At 48.7% G+C, this 25,486-nt stretch overlaps 1 protein-coding gene across 2 annotated transcripts in view; it reads right to left on the reverse strand.

The window, feature by feature from the left end:
• The window catches only part of arnt2 (aryl-hydrocarbon receptor nuclear translocator 2), a 52,228-nt gene that overhangs the window by 2,235 nt on the left and 24,507 nt on the right, over positions 1 to 25,486 (reverse strand). For both annotated transcript variants that reach the window (XM_079736823.1, XM_079736822.1), the window contains 9 exons: positions 22,221 to 22,297; positions 20,830 to 20,964; positions 19,126 to 19,200; positions 17,081 to 17,232; positions 7,848 to 7,923; positions 7,041 to 7,164; positions 6,706 to 6,808; positions 5,336 to 5,474; positions 3,000 to 3,150 (listed from right to left, as the gene is read on the reverse strand). In XM_079736823.1, the coding sequence (XP_079592949.1) occupies positions 3,000 to 3,150; positions 5,336 to 5,474; positions 6,706 to 6,808; positions 7,041 to 7,164; positions 7,848 to 7,923; positions 17,081 to 17,232; positions 19,126 to 19,200; positions 20,830 to 20,964; positions 22,221 to 22,297 (1,032 nt within the window). The remainder of the gene's footprint in view (positions 1 to 2,999; positions 3,151 to 5,335; positions 5,475 to 6,705; positions 6,809 to 7,040; positions 7,165 to 7,847; positions 7,924 to 17,080; positions 17,233 to 19,125; positions 19,201 to 20,829; positions 20,965 to 22,220; positions 22,298 to 25,486) is intronic.

Consider the following 25,486-nt stretch of genomic DNA (forward strand, 5'->3'; position numbering starts at 1 on the left):
CTCTAGCCGTGATGACTGTCTGTTTGAGGCATTCCTGGTGAAGGCAGAATGCTGGGGTTGCTGGTATGAGGATCATAATAACAGGCCTGGGAGTAGGGCCTGAACCTGGCATGACTGTGGCATTGTGCCTCGTCTTAATGTCAGACGCACACATGGGCTGCAGTGATGGCACACACACAAACACACACACAGCTGCGTGGGCACACAAAACCCTGCCTACATGCAAACTCGCAGTTGCTAAGGCTCACACAAAAGCACACAAAAAGGACACATACAACACATGTACACACACGCATACCACACTTGGACCCACAACACACACACACACCACAATTGGACCCACAACGCACACACACACACAAACATATACCACACTTGGACCCCAACACAGCTACACAGCCACACGCACACACTTGTGCAGATACACATGTGCACACACATCAGCACACATTAAAAGACTAACAGCAAAAGGTTGCGCTGCAGTCACAATCAAATGTTCTTGTCCTCTGGCAGATCCGCCGAAAAGCACTTGCCGCTTTTTTCGCCGACATGGGAGGACGGACAATAACTCCTTTTAAATCATTTCTCCAAATGACTGGCAAGGCTACGCTTCTGTATCATGCTCACTGCCAGTAATGACTAGAGGCCATCCAAAGCGCGGGCATTCACGGCGCGGCGGGTTACTGCCCACCGCCTCGCTCCACAGAGTGGCTGCCATCATAAGGACTGCGGATGTGCTGAGTGGGGGACTTTCAGGCAAATACTGAGTGTGTAATGAAGCGCTGCCAGTTAACACCGGACACTCTTATTGGCTGAGGGAGCGTTCACAGGCCCCGGTCCCCTCTGTTCCTCGCACTGCGTCTCACACACACACACACACACGCTGGCACTAACACATGCACACACACGCACACACACACACACACACACACACACACACACACACACACACACACACACACACAAACGCACACACACACAGTCTAATAAAAATATTTAACATGAACAAGCAAATTAAATACTATCTGTAGCTCAACTCTGCAAATACACACATGCAAACACACACACACGCACGCACGCACCCATGCACCATATGCCCAATTGCTGCAGGGCTGCTGTGGGAGCTTATATGGAAAAAAAAAAAAAAAAAAAGTGAGCGCCAAGCCCATTAGAGCAAGACAGATTGTTAAGCTGATTGCTCCGCCTGGCGCATGGAACACGCCCGCGGTTTGACAATCAACACTCTAAAACCCCCTCCTCTCCCCTCCCCCCACAGGGTGCACGTGGGGAGGCATGTCAGTGCGATGGACGCAGAGGGCAGGCGGAGAAGGAGAACATTGAAGATGAGGAGCAATTAGGGGCAGAGGGTGTAGGAGGCTGACGCTGAGTGCGTTTACAGAGGCAAGGAAGAAAACACAAGAATGTAAATATGGATGCGAGTGGGGGGGGGGGGAGGGGGGGGAAAGAGGGGGAGAGGGGGGGGGGGTGGCAGCTGGGAAAGCATCAACAGAAGAAATACGAGCTCGTCGTGCGAGGGCTTTCCTGCGCAGTCGACGCACGAGAGATAAATGAGTCACTCGGCGGACGGGAATGCACACAGAGAGTCGCGTCTCTCTCCGTTGTTGTTGCTGCCGCTGACAGCCTCCACTCCAGCTGTAGAGGATGCCGCCCCCGTCCACACACAGAGCGTCAGATCACGCCAACATGCGAAAGGATTAGTGCGCACAGGTGGCGCGCCTCGGCGGAAAAACTTGAAACATCACGATTGTAAACGCGGTACGTCGGTAATGGTCTATGAAACTTTTACTGTTGTACAAAGAAGTAAATCAAACTCGACGCTGTGTTTCTCTCCACTGGAGACTTTAAACAAAAAACACATTAGCCGGCGTTGGCGTGGCCAACCGCAGCCCGACGCGACCACGGGGAAATCGCTCGGCGGTGCTTCACCGCGAGGCGGGAAATGTGACTACGGCTGATACGCTTGTAACTCTTCCGCACAATGCGGCGTCCCACTGTCAAAAGGTGGGCCGAGGGCCGGGAGCGGCCCCGCGGGCAGCGGCGGCCCCGGCTGTATTCGTGGGAGAGTGGCGCGGGAGCCATTAACTCCGTGTGAGGCCGGCGATTAGCCTGACACGCTTGAGTGATACATGTGAGCCCCGAGACACATAATGGGCAACTGTAGCATTGTCTGGGTTTGTAATTAGCTCTTATTCACTGGCGCAATCTCACATTCTGGACTTTCTGTGGTGCAGCGGTACTTACAGCGGTACTTTTTTTCGTCCCGAAAGTGTTTTGAAAGACATGAGCTCATGCCACGGTTTCCGCGTGTCTTTGCCTGCTCGGTGGTAGGGAGGGGGTGGGGAGGGCATGGGGTGCGTGGGCGGGTTTAATGGGGCTGGGCTGTCAATCAAGGCATCCAAATGAGATGGGCTAAAGATACACCAGAGATAGGACTCAACCCCTTCCCCCCCCAGGATCCAGTCAATCCCGCTGCAGCCAAGGTGTCAGAGGAAGGAAACAGAGGGAACAATGCCCTTGTATACAGAACAAGGAATGCTCACAATTTTTAAGGGGGAGTTTGTTTCGGTCTTCCTGAGGGGGTTGGTTGGCGGTCAGAAGGCATTAAGGGGATGCAGTTGTCTTTCAGTCAGGATCACAAGGTCGATCCCCATGCCAGACTATGAAGCTTTTATAAGTCTGTAAAGTCCTAGCAGTCATAGACCTCAAAGCAGACCCTGCCCCAGGTAGCGGTCCAACCTGGCAGACAGGGGATTCTGGTGTCAGAGCGTCATGGGTGTGTGTCTAAATCTGTAAATCTAAATTGACAAAAAAAAGCAGTGGCTGCAATATGAGAAATATTTGACATTACCTTCAAGCGTACATTTGTCACTTAAAAGAAAAACAAGGAGCAAAACAGAATGGAAGTACGGCACATGCAGGTGCGGCGCTCCGATTGAATGAGTACACAAAAAGGTCACTTTTCGCGTGGGATCCCTCACCAAACGCTGTGCTGCGGTTGGTCAGTCCTGAGTAGGCGTTGCCACTGGGGGAGGAGGTGGCCGGGGATGACAGGGGGCTGTAGGACGCCGGGTCCGCCTGGTAGCTGTGTCCGGAGCCGATGCCAAACGGGCTGGACTGGGCCTTGTTGGTCTGGAGGGGGGCAGAGGGGCAGACGCTGCATAAACACCCCCAACCCCAAACAAAGCTCTCCCTGCCCGCGGAGCCACGGCGGATCAGGCCCAGGGCCGTCGTGTGGGCCCACCTGCTCGGCTTTTGCTAGAACAAACTTTGCTTCGAGACAGTAGGTTTTAGCGGAGGATGTTGAGTTAGGTTTCACCCTAACTCAGTGGAATTATAGTGACGTGTGTGTGTGTGTGTGTGTGTGTGTGTGTGTGTCTGGTACATGCTTTGGTGGGCCGAGCTAAGGAAGATGGATGAGCCTGTTAAGAACCATATGCTGCTGAACACACTACTGCTCTCCTCGGGCTTTCACACACACACTGACACGGGCACACACACACACACACACACACACACACACACTCACATACTGAAACGCACACACACGCACTAGATACACACACGCACACACACAAAACCAACTTTGGGACCCATGAGTCCATTGCCTGGCAACCAAACATTTGCGAGATGGAGCGAAGCAACAGCGGTATCTAGGGAAACGGGGAGGGCCTTCTATTAGTGATTCCAATGGCGAAGCCCTGCTGGCCTAAAGACAGGAGATCAGCATTCAGCTGACCGTCCGGACGCCTGCTGTCACACGACCACTAAACTACAGCTTCAGGGGGAGGTATGAGTGGGGCACAGTGGTAGCTGAAGAAGGCTCCCTTATCTCTCCCAGGTGGATAGAACGTTTGGAGTGCCGCAAGGCGTGTCATCGTGTGTCACATGATCAATGTTGAATGCGGAGGTGGTGGGGGGATGGCGAAGACACTCAGGTGTTCAAGTCCCAGCAGAACAGTACTGAGATCCCCGATCCCTAATGTCTGAAGGGTACCTGTGGGCATCCTTGAGCTAGATTCGCAACACCTACTTAATCACTAATGACTAATGAATGAAGATTATCTTAACCTTCAGTTCACTTGAAAACCCTTCCCTGGGTTAGGCCTAAGGGGGGGGTCGATGAGCGCATGGGGAAATTCCACCCACCTTTAACATTATATTACATTCATTTAGCAGACGCTTTTGACCGAAGCAGCTTTCAGTAAGTGGATCAAGAAATGGAGATTTACCCCGGAAAGTTGAAGAAAAATGTATGTGCATGTGAATTCGCAAAATAAGCATAGCAACTGCATTTGAGTCCTTAAATACAGACACAAGGGATGGAGATTTATAGATAGATAAATAAATAGTTAGAGAGAACTTGAAAGGGGAAAAAGGGAGATTGTTTTTCAAGTAATAATTTGATATGATCTGTAATATTTTCCATCTTATTCTGAAAGAGTGAAAACATGATTCATTGTTTTACTGGTCTGTATTGCCGTTCAGTGATTTGAGATATCCAAAACACACATGAGAAAAATGACCTATTGAGCAACAATAACCTAAGTAAACATTATGAAGTTTCTTTCAACAATCAAACCTTTGTATTGCTATCAGTATTGTTACAAACTTGCAATGGGATGAATATAAACTTTACATGTTTTTTTCAGTTCCTGCACCTGAAGCAAGGCTGTTCTCTGATTAAATCCAGCCAAGATTCCTTTCCACAAACAGAACCAGAGCAAGCACAACAGAACATCTGCAGAGATAACAACAGCATCTATCCAGTTCTGTGTGTGTGTGTGTCATTGAAAGATTGAGAGACCGATAGTATGGTCACTTTCAGCCAGCAGATTGAATAGCACAAATTCCAATCCTTTCAATAATTCATTTTCACCGAATTTCTCTCTTGTCGGAACAAGACAAATATTTGGAATGTGAACTTTTCACTTGTCTATCACAAACACAGGCCAGGGTGAGGCTTTCACATCATTTAGCAACCAGATCTTGTGTTAACATCTAAAGTAACTTTTGGATACATTGCAGGGATATGTGGACAGAACACTCCAGAAAGTGCAACTTTAAAATGACTGTGCTAAAGTTGTTTCTGCATTGTAAAAGCAGAGGTAAACCTGTGAAGTTGCCAAGTAATAAATTAATCCATTAGACTGGAATGGATATCAAGACGTACAGTGACATACCAAACACGCCTACAGACAGACTCAATCCCACTGTGCCAGTGAAAACGCACTACAATGCTGTGGAAAGTTATCGCATATGAATCCTGGTCAATTTGACCACTCTGTCACCTTCAGAGTGGCTGTCATGGGCTCACCTGTCCAGAAAAGGGGGGTCTGTTCCCTGACCAGGCCACCTGTCCGGGGTTGAGTTGCCTGGAGATCTGCGCTAGGTTCTGATTGGACGAGCCTGATGGCTGGATGTCATTCACGCCTGGCACGTGGATCACAGAGGAACTGAAGGGGCAAAGCGTCCACACGCCAACACATACATCAATATACAAACAGAAAAACATTGATGCTGTTCAGAGTAGCCAGCATAACCCGAGTTCTGATAGTGAGCATTCTAAAGAATATCAACAAAAACTAAACAGAATCCATATTTATTTGAGGTTTGTGACAGCAGTCTAGTTCACCACGGGACAACAATTTGTTGTGATTAGTCGCCATGATAGAACCCGTCAGGCGCTCCTCAACTAGCTCTGTCTATACTCATCATCATTATCAAACGATGCCAGCAAACTCAGCGTCAGTCAAAACAATGAGCTGCTGTTTAACTTTCCCAGAGATACCACCCAACCAACCGACCGTCCAGCACATTCCTTTGGCTGGCGATGGGACAAATCCACTCAAACATGGATGCCTACCTTGGGAGTGTGAACCGCTAGCTTTGGGTCCCCTGATATGCATATAAGCTCGCAGGACATTGCTGACATTTTTGATTATGTTGATATGTGATGATACGTTTTTACGGATATATATTTAAATAGTCAAAAATAAAGACGTTGCCATTGCTTTGTTATTGAGTCGGAAATCGGTTAGTTTTCCAACCCTTACTAGCTGGCAGGGGCAGGCGTTGTTCCCTATAGATACCCCTACCAACCCCATGGTAAAATAATGAGCTGAATGTGAAAGTGATGGCAGTATTGTGCTGCCGTGGTGGTGCATTCAAAGAGCCCAATATCTTAACAGCAGTTCATGTAGCTTGAAAGTCATTTTCTGGACTTCAAAGACATTGAAATATCTTTCTTCCAAAGATGTTGGATATTCATAGTGGCTATTAGACACACTGTCATACATGCTTCTAGGCCTTTTATTAACAGCAGCTTAGCTTTTATGTTTGTTTATTATACAACCAGCGTCATATACTGTATAACCTGGTGACATTTCGGGAAGGTATGATGCTTGGACAAAAACACAATAACCCTCTAAACCTACGGCTTAATGATTCATAGCCAGAGTAAACTACAACCACTCATTAAGTAGGTGGATGATCAATGGGATTGGGGTCACCGGGACATGATATTACTGGCAGATGGTGATTTGATTAAAAAACTATCTGAGAGGAATCAGATGCAGAAAAAGTTAAAGTCGGGGGTTGCCAAACTTTCCAGAGCTAGAAACAGGGTCACGGGCCAAAAGAGGTTGGGAACTACGGCCTGATATCAAGGAGGTGTGACTGGTGTACCTGAAGCTCTTCCCAGAGTGTCCCTGCTGGAAGGGGGAGGTCTGAGAGTACAGCTGCTGTCCTCCAGCTGTGGAGGCTGGAGCCATCATCTTCTTATCTCCAGCTACACACACACACACACGCACAATTTTCTTATCAAAGCAGTTCATAATCAGACAGACACACATGGGCAGCAGTGAGTTCATAAAGGACGGGTATCCACACACGCCTGTCCATGTGTGTCCGTGTGTGCCTGTTTGCCTCTCTGCACGTATGTGTGCACATCTCTTGTGCGTGTGTCTCGATCAGCGATCATGCAAAGCGTCTGAGTGTGTTTGTTTTGCGGTTCATCGTACCGCCAGAGATGCCGGTGTACATCTCGGAGAAGCGCGGGTCTCTCTCCTGGGAGAACAGCGCCTCCGTCTTCTCGATGCTCTTCCCCGCCTCGTGGACACCACCTCCGACGCTGGTGACTGGCACCTGCGGAGAGAGAGAGAGAGCGTGGGGGGGGAAATAGGGGGATGACAGGGGAGGCGTGGGTGTGGGTGGGGGTTCATAACGAGACGAGATGGAGCACACAGCCACGCATTGTATGTGGAAACGCAGGGGCACGTGCCATGACTGTGCACGTGCACGCCTACACTCTGGCGAGTTCAATCCACTTCAAAGTTGCGTTGCGTTGCATCAGCCCCGTCGGCATGACGACCCATCTCTCAGGTTGAACGGTAGGCGGTCCGGCTCGCGTGCCAAAAAAACGCGAATCAAATGAAAAAACTGAAATAAGATTGTGACGCGACTGCATTAAATATTAAATCAACGAACACGTTCTTGTCGTCATTTTCTATTACAATAAGATCGCATGGTAGCTTTAAGGATGCAATGCGTACGATTATTAGAATTGTTATTTAAAATACAAAAACAATTAACTCCGATTATCAGCAGAATACGATAACAAAGGGGAGGAGCTGTGCATTTCCTAGTTTCTTACAATAGGGGTGGACAGCACAACTTTGTGACACAATTCGGCCCCCGATTTCGTGACTATTTCGACAGTTGGCCTCACACATTGCACCTTAAACATATTTTGCTGGAAAGTATTTTGGCAGTTTGCGACGGTTTCTACAGCTGGTACCTGTGACGGACGGGACGGCGGGCGGCGTTACCTGAGAGAGATCGTAAGCAGTCAGTCCATCTCGCTGGTGGACCTCCAGCTCTGCCTGCTGCTGCTGCTGGAGCTGCCTGCACAGCAACACAGACACACAGAAAGAACCGTCAGGAGCCATCTGGTGCCAGCCCTGAAGACCAGACCCGTTGGAAGCATCCAGAGACACCCTGCCAACCCATTACCACCAACCCAGGAACTGAATATCACGAGAAAACTACACTGAACAAATGCAAATGGGTTAGGATAGATTGGGGGTTTGGGGGTTTTGACTCTGAGCCAAGAGTTTGAGTTCGAAACCAAATATCTACAGTTTAGATATCCCTGAGCAGGATGCCTTGCTGACTGCCTACTCATTAATGGAATGTGACTAAAAAGAATCACACAAAAATGTCTTCTAAGTCACCCAATAGTAGCAAAGGATAATATAAAGCACTCATAATAAGTCTCATAATAACTACGAATCAGGGCTGTGTGTTTATATATGTTTGTGTTTGTTTCCCTGCCTGCTATATAGCCCTGTACAGTGTAGCCTCACCTCCTCATAAAAACAAACATCCATGTTAATAACTGGTTTGCTACTAGACCTTCTGGTAATTGGTTGAGATCAGGCAGCGTGAGATCTTATCTGTTGCCATACAATGGAAATGGTTCGTCATCAGTCAAAGCTTGTGTAGGCAATTTATAAAGCGTTTAGAAGTGTTTTTAGCCATATTTATCCTGACCGCAAGAAATCATGTACATGCACGCAATCTCATGGTACATGACCAGGCTCTTCCATAAGGCCAGGCAGACTCTTGCTAAAACTAGCGGGATAGTCATGTGGTTTGGGCGAGTGGCTTTGTAGGGAGGCCTGGAGGGAAAGTCAAGGTTTTTTTCTTACTCTAGTTTACACTAGCTTGTTTCTCAAAATTGCCTATCTTAATTTAAATCATCCAGCGAAACATCATCCATTCTGAGATTAGGCGGGATTTTAGCTTTGTTTTCAATCAGGTTCCCCATTTGTTTTAGCAAAGCAGCGATGAGTAACGTTTCAAAAAGCGTATGGCTTAAAATTACCTGGGCATATATGTCCTGAATGCTGTTCGCTATTGATTTCAATGTTATCATAAACCCACTCTATAATGTATGTATTATGCAAATTAGAAATGCTGCCAGCCCATACGGCTCCCTTTGTTTGCAAGAATTCTTCTATCAACATCCCCTAAACGCCTCCCACTCACCAATCAGCCAGCCCGGCTACGCTAGTTCGCGTCATGCAGCTGCACATCCAGTTAGTGGACAGAACAAAGTTATTTGTTGTTTTTTATTCTGAATGACGCCCGCCTACTCACTTGGAGGGGGGGCGGGGGTATTTCACGTTGCAACTTAAAACAACATGGAGCTTGAATCTGACGAGTGAGTCATAGGTCAAATGCACCAATAACCATGAGATTGGAAAACCTCTTCACTGGAAAAACCGAGTGGAAGTAAAAACCCATGATGACATCAGGGGAGGCTACCCATTGTCTCAGACACATTTAATTGCGTCTGAATGCCGTAGTACGTCAGGTGTGAATATGGTTAAAACTGTGCACAGAGGCCTTCCATTGACTGCAGGAAGGCCTGCACTGTTGTCCTCTCTCTAGAGCTCCTCAACAGAGCTCGGAGGTTCTGGAAACGGCAGAAATTTGTTGGAACACACTGAATATCCCACAATCACCCTTAATCCAATGGACTGAGGCAATGATGTTCGATCTCTTATCCAAGAATTTGCCACAGATCCTTTTTGGTAGAGAAGTCCTTTATATCTCGCTCGTGTTCTGGCTCATTAGTAGCATGGCAACTGAACACACTCCAGAATTACGCAGAGTCCATTTGGTTGCCGTGCAAATTAAACTAATGTACCCACTTACTTCCAAACACACTCTGTTTTTTATTTCTGTTGTTTTTGCATCTTTAAGCTTCCCTCCATCTCTCCTGCTTGGCTTAGATCATCCTTTGCGCTGTGAAAGCGTCACGTTTTAAACACAGAAGTGGAGTGAGACGAAGCACATCTTCTTTATGTCAATGCGTCAACTCACCGGCAGGCCCTTAACCACAAGCGCTCGGTTAGTATCTGTGGGTTAGCGTTGAGCTAGGTCCTTTAATATCTACCATGAATCTCACAAACACACACACACACACAAATCCGTGGCGTGATTATCCTTGACTGCATGTGATTTATATTCAAAATGAGTGTTGTGAACATTAAAGGTGCAGTATATAGAATTTAGTGGCATCACTAAATTCGGGGGAGGGCGGGGGGAGGTTGCAGTTCCCCCATAAAATCGTCCCTCTCCAACGACGAACAAGAAGCCACGACGGCCTGCACTGTTCCCGAGTGGCGAGTGACGAGGTTCGCTCGAGAGAGAGAGAAGAGGACCCATTCCCCTACGTCGATATAAATAAATATATTCACGGGATTATACGCTAATTAAAAACATACTTATGCGTAATATATTCCGATTCTGCCAAGTCCGTTCCGCTGAATGCCACTAGAATTCCACACATGCCACATCTTTAAAACCCCACAGCCGTCTGTCGCTGTTTTCTTTTCTGCAGTGACAGCACTCACCTGCGTGCAAACACAATAAAGAGTTGTGGAATTTGTTATCTCTGCCAGAATGCCGCAGGGGGCCATCTGCACACAGGGAAGACACGCTGAAGGATGTGCTGAGCACTCAATGCGTGGACGTGGGGTGCTGCAGCGGCTGATGCGATGCTAGCCCGGCCTGTTGTCCCTGGCAGCCCCTTGGGCCGGCAACAACAACAACAGCCGCACCGAGATTCGGTTGCGGGCTGGCTGGCTGGCTCGCATGCGTGTGAAAAGAGGGAGAGGCGTGGAGATGTGTGCCATGGCCTCTTATTGCTTAAGCCCGACACTTGAAAACAGGGGGATTAGGGCTTTTGCTGCTGGTATGTCTTCCATGGGGCATGGCTGTGTTTGTCTATGGCCTCCGCAGATGGCCATTTGGCCCGTGGATATTTGTCCGAGTGTGTCTGTGTGCGTGTGTGACGGAGAGAAAGAGGGAGAGACCGAGACCGAGAGAAAGAGACATAGATGGAGAGACAGAGATAAAGAGAGAGAGACAGAGACAGAAAGAGACGGACAGAGACCAAGAAGGAGAGACACAGAGTGAGAGACACAGAAAGACAGAGACAGAGAGAGAGAGAGAGAGAGAGAGAGAGAGAGAGAGAGAGAGAGAGAGAGAGAGAGAGAGAGAGAGAGAGAGACGGAGACAGAGGGAGGGATAGACCGATTGAGAGGGATGGACGGGCACTGGGCCTAACGGACTTACGGACCCACAGTAGTATCATCCATTTACAGCCCATCGAATCAAAAGCTTCGCCCTCCGAGAGGGCTAGTCAGGGGTTGGGGGGTTGTACCATTTGGTTTTGTGATCCTAGTTTAATGGCTTTAGACTTTGTGAGCGGTGGGGCTGAAGGAGAAGGAAACTAAATGGCAGGCACTAATGGACAGCGACAGAGTAATTGCAGGACTTGTGACCACAACAACAAACCAAAAAGAACACAGTTTACCCGGTTACACTGTTTATTCCCTGCAGAGAGCGGGAAAGCGTCGGGCTGCAGATTCTCCTCGCCTATTCCGCACGCGCCCACAAGAGTAAATAGCATCACATCTAGGTCGAGAGCGGCGACCAATTGGAGAAGGACACAAACGACTTCCATCTCAGGGCACAGCACAAAGAAAAGCACACCGAATGAGCCACCCCTGCAAAGCTGCAGTCAGTGGAGGAGCACTGCAGGAGTAACACACACATGCACAGAGCTGAGTCCTTTCTGTAGCACAGCGCCCCCTAGTACGCCCTCCTGCGTTTCCTCAAAACTGCCAGCCATCAGTGTTGTCCTGATCCATATGAGCACTAGGTGTGCGCAGTCTTCACCAGGCTAATATGGAGAGAGCTACACGTGCACACATTGGGGACTGCTGCGGTCAGAATCCCAGGAAGGTGCAACCCGAAATCAGCGCATGATCAAAAGATGATCGAATGACCCGCTGCAAAGCTGTAGCCGAGCGATTCCGCGCCTTAAATCAAGCACTGCAATGCTGTAATACAGGCAAAGGACACACAAGGGGCAATTACCTGCTGAAAGCCCAGCTTAGTGAGTCAACAATTACCAGGTACAGGGCTGTAACGCTTCCACTAAATCATCCGTCTAGGAGCTGCATGTAGGGTTAAGGAGCCCTAATACGGTTAACAGCACCGTCTGTCCGAAATATCCCAATTGATGTACCGACCGACCCATCTCCCTGCATATCGACTGGCTCTCTGGTGTGCTTTTATTGTGCGGTGTGTGTGTGTGTGTGTGTGTGTGTGTGTGTGTGTGTTGACTAGCTGGTGTGCATGCATAGAGCACTGCTGTGAGGGGGCTGCTATGAGCCTGGGGGGGTGGTGCTCATATATCTGCTGCCTGCTGATAAATGGAGTTCCATTTCTTTTAACTAGGCCCTCATAAATCTTCCCCGCGTTCCGCTAATACCAGAACTCATGGCTCTCACCTCTGCCACTAAGCACACCCAAAGTGATGTATGCATTTATGCGCCACAGACTACAAAGGCATCAATGCATAGAGAGAGAGAGAGAGAGAGAGAAAGAGATACCCACGTTGTTTGTCACGCGAGTAAAAAAAAAAAAAATACACATAGGCTCATCGATGCAGCCATACTCGCACTCGCACACACACACACACACACTCAAACCAGTCCAAATGCACACACACACGCAAACAGGCTTTATAGAGACGACAATGTTTACACAGCGATACAACGGTCTCCTTGACGCATGGTGCGACCACAGAGCGAATCCTGTGCCCCCCCCCCCCCCCCCCCCCCTCAAAATCACACAACGCCTCATTACATACACAAACGACAAGACACGGGCGACACACATGCACAGGGAGATAGAGAAAGATAGCAACCGAGGAGGGAGGAAGGGGACAAAAACAAACCATCTGTCAATATCCATCCCCAATCTATGGTGAATCCGGGGTGTTTACAGGCCGCTGGAGGGTGGGCCATCAATGAGATTGACAAGATAAGGGAGGGGCGGAGTGGGGTGCTGCGTCATTCATGCTTGGTCTCTCTTCTCCCTCCCTCCCTCTCTCCCTCCTTCCCTCTCTCCCTCCCTCCCTCCCTCTCTCCCTCCCTCCCTCCCTCTCCGCTCTCCCTCTCCGCTCTTCCTCCCTCCCTCCCTCTCTCCCTCCGCTTTCCCTCCCTCCCTCCCTCTCTCCCTCCCTCCCTCCCGCTTTCCCTCCCTCCCTCCCTCTCCGCTCTCCCTCCCTCTCTCCCTCCCTCCCTCTCCGCTCTTCCTCCCTCTCTCCCTCCCTCCCTCCCTCTCTCCCTCCCTCTCCGCTCTCCCTCTCTGCTCTCCCTCCCTCCCTCCCTCTCTCCCTCCCTCCCTCTCTCCCTCCCTCCCTCTCCGCTCTCCCTCCCTCCCTCCCTCTCTCCCTCTCTCCCTCCCTCCCTCTCCGCTCTCCCTCCCTCCCTCCCTCCCTCTCTCCCTCCCTCCCTTTCTTTCTCTCTCCCTCTCTCCCTCCCTCCCTCCCTCCCTCCCGCTCTCCCTCCCTCCCTCCCTCCGCTTTCCCTCCCTCCCTCCCTCTCTCCCTCCCTCCCTCCCTCTCCGCTCTCCCTCCCTCTCTCCCTCCCTCCCTCTCCGCTCTTCCTCCCTCTCTCCCTCCCTCCCTCCCTCTCTCCCTCCCTCTCCGCTCTCCCTCTCTGCTCTCCCTCCCTCCCTCCCTCTCTCCCTCCCTCCCTCTCTCCCTCCCTCTCTCCCTCCCTCCCTCTCCGCTCTCCCTCCCTCCCTCCCTCTCTCCCTCTCTCCCTCCCTCCCTCTCTCCCTCCCTCCCTCTCCGCTCTCCCTCCCTCCCTCCCTCCCTCTCTCCCTCCCTCCCTTTCTTTCTCTCTCCCTCTCTCCCTCCCTCCCTCCCTCCCTCCCGCTCTCCCTCCCTCCCTCCCTCCGCTTTCCCTCCCTCCCTCCCTCTCTCCCTCCCTCCCTCCCGCTTTCCCTCCCTCCCTCCCTCTCCGCTCTCCCTCCCTCTCTCCCTCCCTCCCTCTCCGCTCTCCCTCCCTCCCTCCCTCCCTCTCTCCCTCCCTCCCTTTCTATCTCCCTCTCTCCCTCCCTCCCTCCCTCCCTCCCTCCCTCTCTCCCTTTCTATCTCCCTCTCTCCCTCCCTCCCTCCCTCCCTCCCTCCCCGTGGTGGGAGAGCCTCAGCAGGGGCGCCACTGCCCCCTACAGCAGCGCTCCGCTGCCTGCCGGTGTGGCCGGCGTTGTGTGGCCGACGTACTGTCACATTAAATCTGTCTTCCTCGGGGGCCTTCCCCCCCCTTCGATTCACGGCGGCCATCACGGTGCCCGGAGGACACGGTGGGAGGGAATGGCCGGCGCGGGGGCAGTGAATGGCGACGCCGTTCCCATTTTCATTCGATAATTGGATAACTTTTAGTGGTTTCAAGGTTGGGTGGAATGATAGAATTGATGAAATATCGTTATCACAGTCTTATGAAAGATGGAGTATCAATATATTAGGACCCGGCCTGAATATTAGTTTGTTAGGTAGGTATTCGAACCTCAAGACAGTGATTCGAATGCTTTGTTTAAGTTTTATTTAAAGGACATTCTTAGTTTTTTGTGTCTACGGATATTTGTGAACTGAAGGGAGAAGGCTGGTTTACATTTCGTCCGAATATCCCAGTGATCAAGTATATATGAAAGGGTGCTACACGTCAGAGAACGCGTCGTGTCAACACCTCAGTTGAGGCATCTTCACCATGGCAAAATATGAGATGAGATTTTGTAGCTGGATATTCAAACATTATTTAAACATTCCAGTAGCACTTTTGACAGCTGCCGTCCAGTGTCAGGATATGCAAGCCATTAAGCCCCCAGCCATCAAAGCATTCATGGTTTTAAAAGGGTTAAGGATTTTGGAAGGGTTTGAATAATGAACGCATTTAGCAGCTGTTTCGATGTTAAAACGAGTTCAATAGACACTAAAAAGTTCCACCTCCTAATAATAATGTGTTGGTGATTATGTAAACGTGGATAGAAGAGGTGGGGATGTTTATTTTTTCATGGCGATCCGTCCCCCAAAGCAGCGCCTGTGTGATCTATGGCCGGGTGAATAGCACTAGTCCTGCAGTGAAATGTTCAAACCACCCATTTGCTTTGTGATAATTGGAAGTAGAACTACTCTCACACTTTGGTGACAATGTGTTGGGAAACTTTTAGGCTGAAGAGTGGATCTGAAAGCCGCTGACGTGATATGGTTGTTTTTCTATTGTACGTTAACACTCTTACCAATTGAACCACTTTAGAAATTCAACGTTTTAATTATGATATAAATATTACTTCAACAATCTTTATCGTCACGCTTTCACATTGAGCTGAAGGGATTATACTTAGCACTCCAATAATAGTAAAAACATGTTCTATTCTCTTTGCAAGTAAAATAAGGGCTGTGATTTAAAATGCAATACAGAGCAGAGAGCCTTTGAAAAATCTGCATCTTAAAAGTTTTCTGCAGCTTCAGTTTCCGTATTTCTTTTTTTTGGTAAACTCCATTTCACATATTAACAGCATCAACAATTGTATAATCAGCAAACTGAACACATCTTTACAAGTCGACAGCTTTAACAGCTATTCTCCTCATTCTTCCCCTCTTACAAGTGACATCCCACTCCCTCGCTTTCTATGGTTCGGTGAGAGAAGTGAGCTCCATCTTGTCCTGCCAGGATTTTAAATTTGGGCTGGAAGGGTGTCAGCTTCATTCTCATGCACGTGTGTAGGTGCTCATTTCTGAGTCTTTAACAAAATGTGCTCTTCACAGAAAGAGCTGCCTCCCAGCTGGATGTGCAGCCGAACACGGTCAACATGTATAAACGCCACAGTCTCGTGTCTGTCCGTTGTTGATTGAAAGCTCTTTGTCTCCTGTTTATTTTGCTCTCTTGTCTCTCCCCTGTGTTTGCATATCACACTCGGTGACTTGGGTCGCAGAGCTTATCGGAATGCACAGATTCCTTGGGCAGATTTCTTGGGCTGCTAAACAAGTGGCCTAAAGGCTATAAATGTCTCAGTCTAAAGGAAATTATTCGTAATAGGTCTGGTTATAGGTCCGGACCGGATAGGACCATGTCTGGGTCCAGACCCGGATTGCGGCCTGCATATGAGCGACCTCTGCTAACCACTATACTTCAACCAAACAACAAACTATGGTACAATGACACAAAATGATGCTATAGTGATATATTTTTCTTTAATATACATATATTTTTTAGAGCCTATTAATGCACAACACGGCAGGGCCACAATACGGCAACACATCGATGATGCGCAGACACGATGCTGACCAACGTCCCTTCCCGATACTATTGACATCCTGCCTGGGCCTGCTTAGGGTTCCGGGGTCCAATACCGTGATAACAGCTCGCAGATCAATATTACTAGGTCAATATTATATTGGGCACGGCGAGGAGCTAGCAAGGGCGTCGAGACAGTGGCTCCCTTTACGCGGCGGGCACAGAGTAAATATTAGTTCCCGGTCGAGGAGAGAGCCAGTAGTGTTTGACTCCGGACGTGGTGATGGAAGTCACAAGAGAGTGTGTGTTACTGGGCTGCAGTGTCCACACAACTCTGGTTGCTCTGAGCGAAGAGTGCCCAGATGTAGTCACATTAACCACTATTTTCATTCATAACTTGTCCCTTACTGTAAATGCGGGATTTCCCCCCAGAAGAGGACACACCCCCAGAACTTCTAATATATATATATATATATATATTTAGTTGTGAAGGATTTGAAATTTCTGTTATCACTATTGTTTTTAAAATAGAAATGGCCAACTGTGCTGTATTACAACAATAAAGGCAGAGTTATGCTATGATATGCTTTTAAAGGCAATTTTCCATCTTAACCTCCTATTGCTACTCTGCCCATTATCCAGTAGTGAGGCAGTGATTCAGGAACTCTCCTGTGCTGCTACTCCAATTGTTGTTTGCATGCAGTTATAATTCCCACTCGCTACGCAGCTTCAAAGGGAAGTTAAACAGCCATGGAGGGCAGAGAGCAAGTCTACGGCATATATATCCGTGACATACTCATGACACCGTTCCGTGTTGTTGCGTGGTGTAAGCCCGCTGGCGGTGGGCTCGCGGCCGCCTCGGGGGCTCAGTGGTCGGGGGTCGGTCGGCCACTCACTTGACGTTGGTGTTGGTGCAGATGATGTACTCGATCTCGTCCGAGTACGGGTTCTGGAAGGTGAAGCTGCTGGTCCGGATCAACATCCACTCCCGGTTCTTCATGCGGAACCGGTACATCACCGACAGAACCTGGCCCTTCAACTTCACCACCTGGGAGGAGGGGGAGGGAGAGAGGAGGACACACAGGTGGTGTTAGGGCGGGGCTGGACACAGCACTGTTCCCACGGTTCAATTCTTCTGTGAAGAGCATGACCGTGAGATCTGCAATCGTCCATCTTCCCCTCTGTATTTATGACAGCAAAACCTATGCTCTTCCTCTCTTCCTCCTTCTGCATCATTCCATGAAACCAAAGCCAAGCAAAAAACACTCAAATACAAAATACAAATTCTAGTAGGGCTCCAAACTAGCGAACGGAGCCACTTGTTACACAGCACTTCAGTAGTGTAGATACACACTATTCTGGTCCATGTCCACCCCCAACATGTCTCTATTCTGTTCCATGTCCACCCCCAACATGTCTCTATTCAGTTGCATGTCCAACCCCTACATGCTTGTATTCTGTTCCATGTCCACCCCCTACATGTTTGAAATCTGTTCCGTGTCCGCCCCCCACATGTCTCTTTTGATCCACCCCCTAGTTGTTTGTATTCTGTTCCGTGTCCAGCCCCCGGCTCACTCTGTTCCCTGCCATCCATACGTCTGCTATGAGGAGCCTACCCCGCAGGCGACCCGCACCGCCTCCTCCAGAGGAGTCAGAACACTCGTTTTCCATCTGACTATGAAATTGGTTCTATCCACAAGCTGGCACGCCTGGCTGAGATGAACCAGTAAAACGCGAGGAAACGCCGGGGCTGGCCGTTCAAGTCCGACAGGCGGGGGTGGGTGGGGGGGGGGTGGAATCTGTTCTCCCAACAGCTTCCTATTGGGGCCAGAGAGGTGGCTGACCTCTGAACTCTGATGGGGAGAAGCGGGCGGTTGTTATTGCAGGGTGGGATGTTCGCCGCAGGGCCGGCGCGACCGCTCGCCAGCCAGCGAGGCTTAGCCTCTTCAGGACATAGAGGAATCGTATTAATATTACCGCTATTGTCAGAAAGCAAGCTTTAAATGTCAGCTCAAATGTCAATTGAGACACTTGGGGAGGGGCTAATGATACATCAATGACAATAAATATGAGGTACAGAGAGTCAGGGCAAGATGGAGCCTCTCTTCACTCTGCTGTTTGTTGACATCGCCGGCGTGTGTGCGTGTGTCCGATATCGCTAGGGCGCGTGTGTGTGTGCGTCCGTGTGTGCCGGTGTCGACGATAACAATGCTGTTGGGTTGCCCGCGGATACGTTAACAGGATGAGTTACGGCGGACGTAGAGAGTCCAACTGTTTCATTAGTTTTTAATCGCGTTAGCGAGCAGCACGTGAACACGGTAATGGCACCTGACACGCCAGTGGCCCATAGCCAAAGCCGTTTGTCTGCAGTTAGTGTTCTGGGCTCCTGTGATTTACTGCGTCTTCAGCGTGGTACAAACTACCCTCGGCAGAGATGTGGACCACAGACACACACACAGCTGAAATATACACTACACACTCGAAATATAGACTACATACAGTTAAAACATGGACTACAAACACAGCATAAATATGGACCACGCACGCACGCACGCACGCACGCACACACGCACACACACACACACACACACACACACACACACACAGTATAAATATGGAATGTGTCACGCAGACAGCCCTGTCTGTATTCATGAACCTCGCAGTCCCCTGGTCTTGTCTGATGTATACTAGGGGAAGTGATGCATGCTCATATAATATGGGAACAGACAAAAAGGAGCGAGTGAAAACATCACGGGCTGTCAGCTAGGTTTCCATCCGTCAGAAGTCTCTGGAACAGCAGGTTGCAGAGAGAGTGGATAGTGTCAGAGATGGAGTGGAAGCAGCATGGGCTCCATATGGCTGTGATGGAGGCTCCCTCTCCGCCCACCCCTTCCCTCCAGGACCAAACAGTTGAGATCTAACCGGCGTGCCGGCTCTGTACCTGCTGGAAGCTTTCCCTCAGGTGACTCTGGTCTTCTGGATGACAGAACTCCAGGATGTCTTTGCCCAGCAGGTCCTGTGTGGAGGGAGAACCAGAGGGAACCAGTTGAGTCGGGTTAAGAGAATGAATCAGTCAGGTGAGGTGAACTGACATATGGAGGGGTAAATGACTAAATAAATGAAGACGTCATTTTATACGCACACAGCAAAGCATAATGCAAACTCTACAGTATATATTTTGGATCTGAATAAGAATCCCGAAATAAATAAGGCACAATACACGTTTATGATACATAATGTTAAGCAATCAATAACACATTTGTGTCCAACATTTTTTAAACATTGCAAAAGATAATCTGGCATTAATTATGCCTGGTTCTACCTTAGCTGTGCCATAGTCACTTCCTGGACGTGTCTCAAAAGGTATGTGTCCCTAGGAGGCAGCTACTGTGTGCCTGGCTGGCCCAATTTTAGGTTTACAGATTAAAGACAGCCTTCATATTTAATGCATCAACTTTGTTATGAAAACAATATCAATGTAAATTTAACTTGATTTAATCTCCTTAACGTTTTATTGTGTGGAAACCTTTCAAAAGCCATTGGAAGTGTTTTGATATTAAATGGTCACCGTAGGGTTCAACTACTTTAAATTAAATTAAATTATATATATTATTATTATGAAATGTGATTTTATAATCGTATATGTTACCCCGAGAGCCAAGCACGTGAATAATTATAACTAGAAGATATTCATAAGTATACAAAACCCATCAAGCCAGAGGAGGCAACAGGCCTCGTTATTATTCCCCGGTTCGCCTGCAAAACAGAATCACGTGTTGGCTGTCCTCGATCCAAAGGTCAAGAGGTGAGAGGCTGGCTGCCTTCTAGGAAACGCCGCTCCCTAGGAACGGCAAGTGCTCTTTCTATCCCCCCCCCCGCTTCTCTACCCGCAGCAACACAATAACCCCTGCACTGCGCTGGAATGCATGCACGGCCATGATAGGCAGGCACGCGTGTGGGGGGGGGGAACCAATCTCAGAACACATAGATCCACTCCGAGCACACAGTGTTCCCCTAACAGAACTCCTCCTTAAAAAAAAAAAGCTCACATGATGGGTTACGGGAAATGGGGCCCCCTAGACACATTGCTTTTTTTCCCCCGCATTGCGGACTCGCTTGCACAAAAGGTCAGAGGTAGTGGAGGAGCGAGCGGGGTTTTTGGTTACCACTTCAAAGGCCGTTCTTCAATGTAATAAAAAGCCCCGTTTGAAGGGGGAGAAAACGAAAGCGGCCGAAAATAGAAAAGTTGCTGACACGCCGAACCGCTAAACTCTTTGGTCTCGAGAGTCGAGACGCGGACACAGTTCCAGTCTGACAGTATAAGGAGCAAAAAAATCCTGCCGTCGTTGTCATCGCCGTCTCGTCGCCGTTTCCCCGCCAAATGAAGACGGACACTTTTAGTATTCTTATATCATTATACGGGGAAGGACAGCCTAATGGCCGGCTTGGGTGTTTGACTCCAGGCCTGTTCCGGGTTCAGTCCCCGGTGTCTGGAGTCTACCTGGAGTTATCTCGGAGCAACGATGCCTAACTCTGACCGCCTGCAAGGTGGAATCCGTCTGAGAAGTCCATTGCTGCTGAATAACTGAACGGTTCGGAGACAAATGTAGTTTTAAAACTAAAGTTAAGAGTCTGTGCGACTGACCTGCGGCTGGTAACCGATGACGTTGATGCAGCGCGGGTCGACGAAGGTGATGACGCCGTCAGAGTTGTGACGGGACAGGAACTCGGTGGGCACCGATAGGCCGTTCATATCCATGGAAACAGGAGAGCTGGTCACCTGTTGGAAGGAGTTAATGATACAGTTTAAACATTGAATGAGGAAATAGGAAAAATACGGTCAGATGAGGTCAAAACCAATAATAAAACTAATTAGGAGTTGAACACAGACTAGTCAGTGTACATCCTTCACGGCAGAACAACAAATAGGAAACAACCATACCCTTAGGGATACACAAATGATTTAATCAATTGTCATCAGAAAATGGCAAAAACACTCTAGTATAGAATTCAGATTAGATAAATCACAAAACAAAAGACTATAAAACCCGAAACCGGTGCCACAACACCATTCTTTAAAGAACAAGTACCACTCCTGCACGAACCATCAGACAGGTGCCATAGTGCTGATGTTGCCAGGCGCTAAGAAACCCTGAAAAAGTGTGTGGGGCTCACGGACGAAGGGGATCACGACCGAGCTTGACTAACGTCTCCTGGCACGCGAGGGCTCACTGTGTTAGCGTACGAGCTCTGCCCAAGACAAAGGACCAACCAAAACAGCCAGGGGCAGGGGCCACACAGCTCGGCCCGGCTTAGACACTTTCACCCCACGCTAAGCAGGGTCGTTACCGCAACAGATCTGCCTGAATAGTTTTTATTTCTCAGAGGCTTGCGGTGGGTAAATGTGCCCGTCAGCTGCTAAGCCCCCGACCACCTGACCTGGGGGGGGGGGGGAATCAGGGGAAAGCACAGAGTAGTACCACGGGAGAACCGTGGGAGCCTTGATGGAGCACTGATATTACTGGGCAGAGCCAAGGTTTGGAGAGTGGAAGCAGAGCTCTGAAGGGAGTTGGCTGAGACAGGTCGGACTGATTAGTGATGAGGGGTGGGAGAAGGAGAGAGAGAGAGAGAGAGAGAGAGAGAGAGAGAGAGAGAGAGAGAGAGAGAGAGAGAGAGAGAGAGAGAGAGAGAGAGAGAGAGAGAAGGATAGATAGGAGAGGGGGCGATAAAGATAATCGTATTGGAGGGAGGACACGACAGGATGTGGGTCACCTCTTTCCTCCACTGCACTTATCATACAATCCTGGACCCCCCCAAAAAAAAGTTTCCTTGCTGATCGCCTCCGGTTGATTGGGAACAGTCCGGCATGCATGCAAATGGGCCTTTTTATGACCTGCGCAATTGAATGTGTGCCACTGTGTGCGTGCGTGCGTGCGTGCTTGCATGTGTTGCATATCTTGAGTGTGGCAAGATATGCAACACATCTTGAGTGTTGCATATCCCATGTTTAAGTAACACAAAACTTCATGTGCGTACCTGCAGTCTGCCGATGGCCACCAGACAGTATTTACCAGTCTGTCCCGCTTCGGTGTCCTCGTCTGGTATGGTCATCCCTGGAGGAGAGGGAGGGAGGGAGGGAGGTAGAGAGAGAGTTGATGGTACAAATGTGAGTTCAAATGTAACATATCAGACAAATAGGAACAATTCCTATATCACACTGTCATGACAATTAGTTTTGCTCAAATGGTAAATGGTAAATGGACTGCATTTATCCAGCAAATTGCTAGCCAGTGCCAGCGGTGCACTTTCCAATACTGCCTACCAATGACCCCTTCATGAGCACACATTCACACCGAAAGCGGTGGTCACCATGCAAGGCAACAGCCGGCACGCTGGGAGCCGTTAGGGTTAGGATAGGGTTTGGTTTCTTGCTCAGGGACACCGCCAGACTCCCTCGCTCTCCCTCCTCAGCCAAATCCTGTCCTGTCCCATGCCGAAGCATTCGACTCGACAAACAAAGCGACTCGCACAGAATGTTTATGAACATTCATGAGTCAATGCAGAGGTTCAAATGTGAATTATTAATCATAGCTGGCCTAAAACAAACAGCTCCTCAGTGATGACAATCGGCATCTGGACAGAGTCACACACGAGGGAAGCCAAAGCAGAGACGCATTTGTCAACGAGCGGTTGTCAAGTTGCTCTCGAGAAGTTGCCCATTGTCAAAGTCCTTGGCCGATCTAAAAATATATATTCAGCTATCTTGGAATTTGATAACAATGTTTTTCTGCACAGATCCCCATAGTCGAACGGAAAGCGCTTCAAACGATGATAACCCTGATTCACTATCGACGGCATTGGGCAGTGCTTGTTAGTGCTGGCCCCGATCGTGGAAGAGCATGACTCACGTCCTTGAGGTTCTCAGAATAAACCGCATGATGCGTTGCCGATCAGTATCGTGACGTACATCGAGGCCCAGTCAATTAAATCAGAGGTGGGTGAGTGTAAATACTGAAATGACAATACGTTTGTTTTTACGTGAAGACCGTTGGAAGTAAACTAAAGTTGAGGTTTGATAATGGTGTGTCACAAGGGCCGACCACCTTCTGTCTTGCCAAATGCTGGGAGTAAATATTTAGAAATGGGTTTCGGATCGGAATCTCGTTGAATTCAGCACACAACAGAGGGCTTTGGAGGCTTAACTCCAGCTACTGGGAATCGCTCACCCTGAGGGCAAACAACAACCAATTCGTACTCTTTACCCTCTAAAATTGACACTTTTGTACCGACCGAAATCAGGTGACCCTCCTGTTCATTTATGAGACGGTAATAAGACCCGTGTATAGAATTCTTGTAATGAATATGTACAACTGACCTCATATGAACATACAATACTAAATTCTTGCATAATCGCCCCTTATAAACAGTCAACCCCTTGAGTAACACAGCAGCTATACGACTACGGGGATGTCCTTCAAACGCATCTGTACCTTGAGGTGATTGACATCGTTCTTCACCTGTCATGAACCCCAACGATGGTTTCAATTCATTTAAATAACAAAATTCTTGATCCACCACACAACATCACTCAGAGCATATTTCTGAGGGACAAGACAAAGAGTGACAGATACACACGGCCCGCAATATTACCATAACAATAAGAAATGTAATTTTCTCCAAGCCGTGGTTGATTACAAATAAATGTTTTGTTTGCGGTGGACATTTTCATGGACCCGCAGTCTGACAGGGGTTCCTGTCATTGCCAAAGCAAGGTGTCACTTTTATGTAAAAAAGGGTTTGACATTTCATTTGTTTGGATATTTTGTACTATTACCAACTGTTCTGCAATTTCATACTGTGGATATTGTCACAAAATAGAAGGCTTCTCCATAGAGTAAGGAAGAGGCGTTATACAGTCTGCTGGAAAAGCTCCAGTCAAATAAATGAAAACCTTTGCCATGAAATTGACAAAATTGCTCTCTTATTTTGGGGAGGCTCACTAAGGATGTGAATTGAAACTCTTTCTCTTGTCGACTGACTTCGATTTCCATAATGGACCAATTTTCCATGTTTACCGATTTGTCAGTCAATGTCTTCTTCAAATGTCATGCCCGCACAGACACACGCCGTCACCTTTGTCCTCGTGCGTTCTCTAACAGAGCCATTTGTCTGTGGGTTTAGCAAATATCCCCCCCCCCCCCCCCGTGTTTGGTTATTGCCACAGCAGGGGTGTCGTGAAGCCCTTTCAGCCACCAAGCATGGATGAAAGGACTACAGGGATAATATGTGCATGATATCTGCTGCCTTGGCTCTCGGTCCCATCGTTGCCATTCAACAAAAACATATTCTATCTCCATGATCAAAGGCCTGACTGGGTTGAGAATTTGCCATGTGTCGTGATCGTTTTCATGTGTGTTCAGCAGTTGTGGTACGCATCTGTGTTATATATAGTCCCTATCTCTCTTTAGAAACATTCCAAGGGGATATATTTAGACTGGGGAAGGCAGGCTCCCGCCAGTTGTTTTGAAGCACACATGGAACGTGTTTGTGTGTGCGCACATCCACAACACATAACGTCCCCCGGTCGCTTCATAGTGCTGAGCGGGGCTCTTATTCTGGATGCCTGCTTTTTGTCCTCAATTCATTATGGACACCTGGTCACAATCACATCGATGATGACAATTTCAGACCCTGTGTGTGTGTGTATGTGTGTGTGTGCTTACATGTGTATGCGTGCGTATGTGTATGCGTGTGTTTACACGCGTACGCGTGCGTATGTGTGAGGGCACGGAAGATGGAATCAGAGCGTGCGACGGCGGGAACGTTGTGCAACCCAACCTGTTTATGCAGACATTCCGACAGTTACAAACAATTAAGAACAGACCAGCGATAGCCACAGTGGCTCCATGATATTAACATCGGCTGCACCAGAAATTTGGAACAGAAACCACCTCCTCCAATACTCTGTGCCATCCGTGAGAAAAGGAAATTAGGGGTTCATCCCACGGACAAAAGAGCAATTCTACCCAATCAGCGCACATGAACGGCGTAAAAATGTGAGACAGATATGTGTCCGGGAGAGCATCCACGATGTACACACTTGACGGTGCGTAGGAACTGTTTGCTGAACACTTTTCAGCCCTCCGCTCTCGATAATGTACTCCTTCAGATCCTCCTTTTGTCCGCCCCCGCATCAATTTTGCCCCGTATTTGTTTTCCATCTGTTGCAGCGTGAACACCCGCTTTTACCCTGAGCCGAAAGCACCTGGCCCCTTCTCGCTCACAAACGGTTGGTAACTGAC

The sequence above is a fragment of the Pollachius pollachius genome (assembly GCF_949987615.1).
Source record: "Pollachius pollachius genome assembly, chromosome: 5".
Lineage (NCBI taxonomy): Eukaryota > Metazoa > Chordata > Actinopteri > Gadiformes > Gadidae > Pollachius > Pollachius pollachius.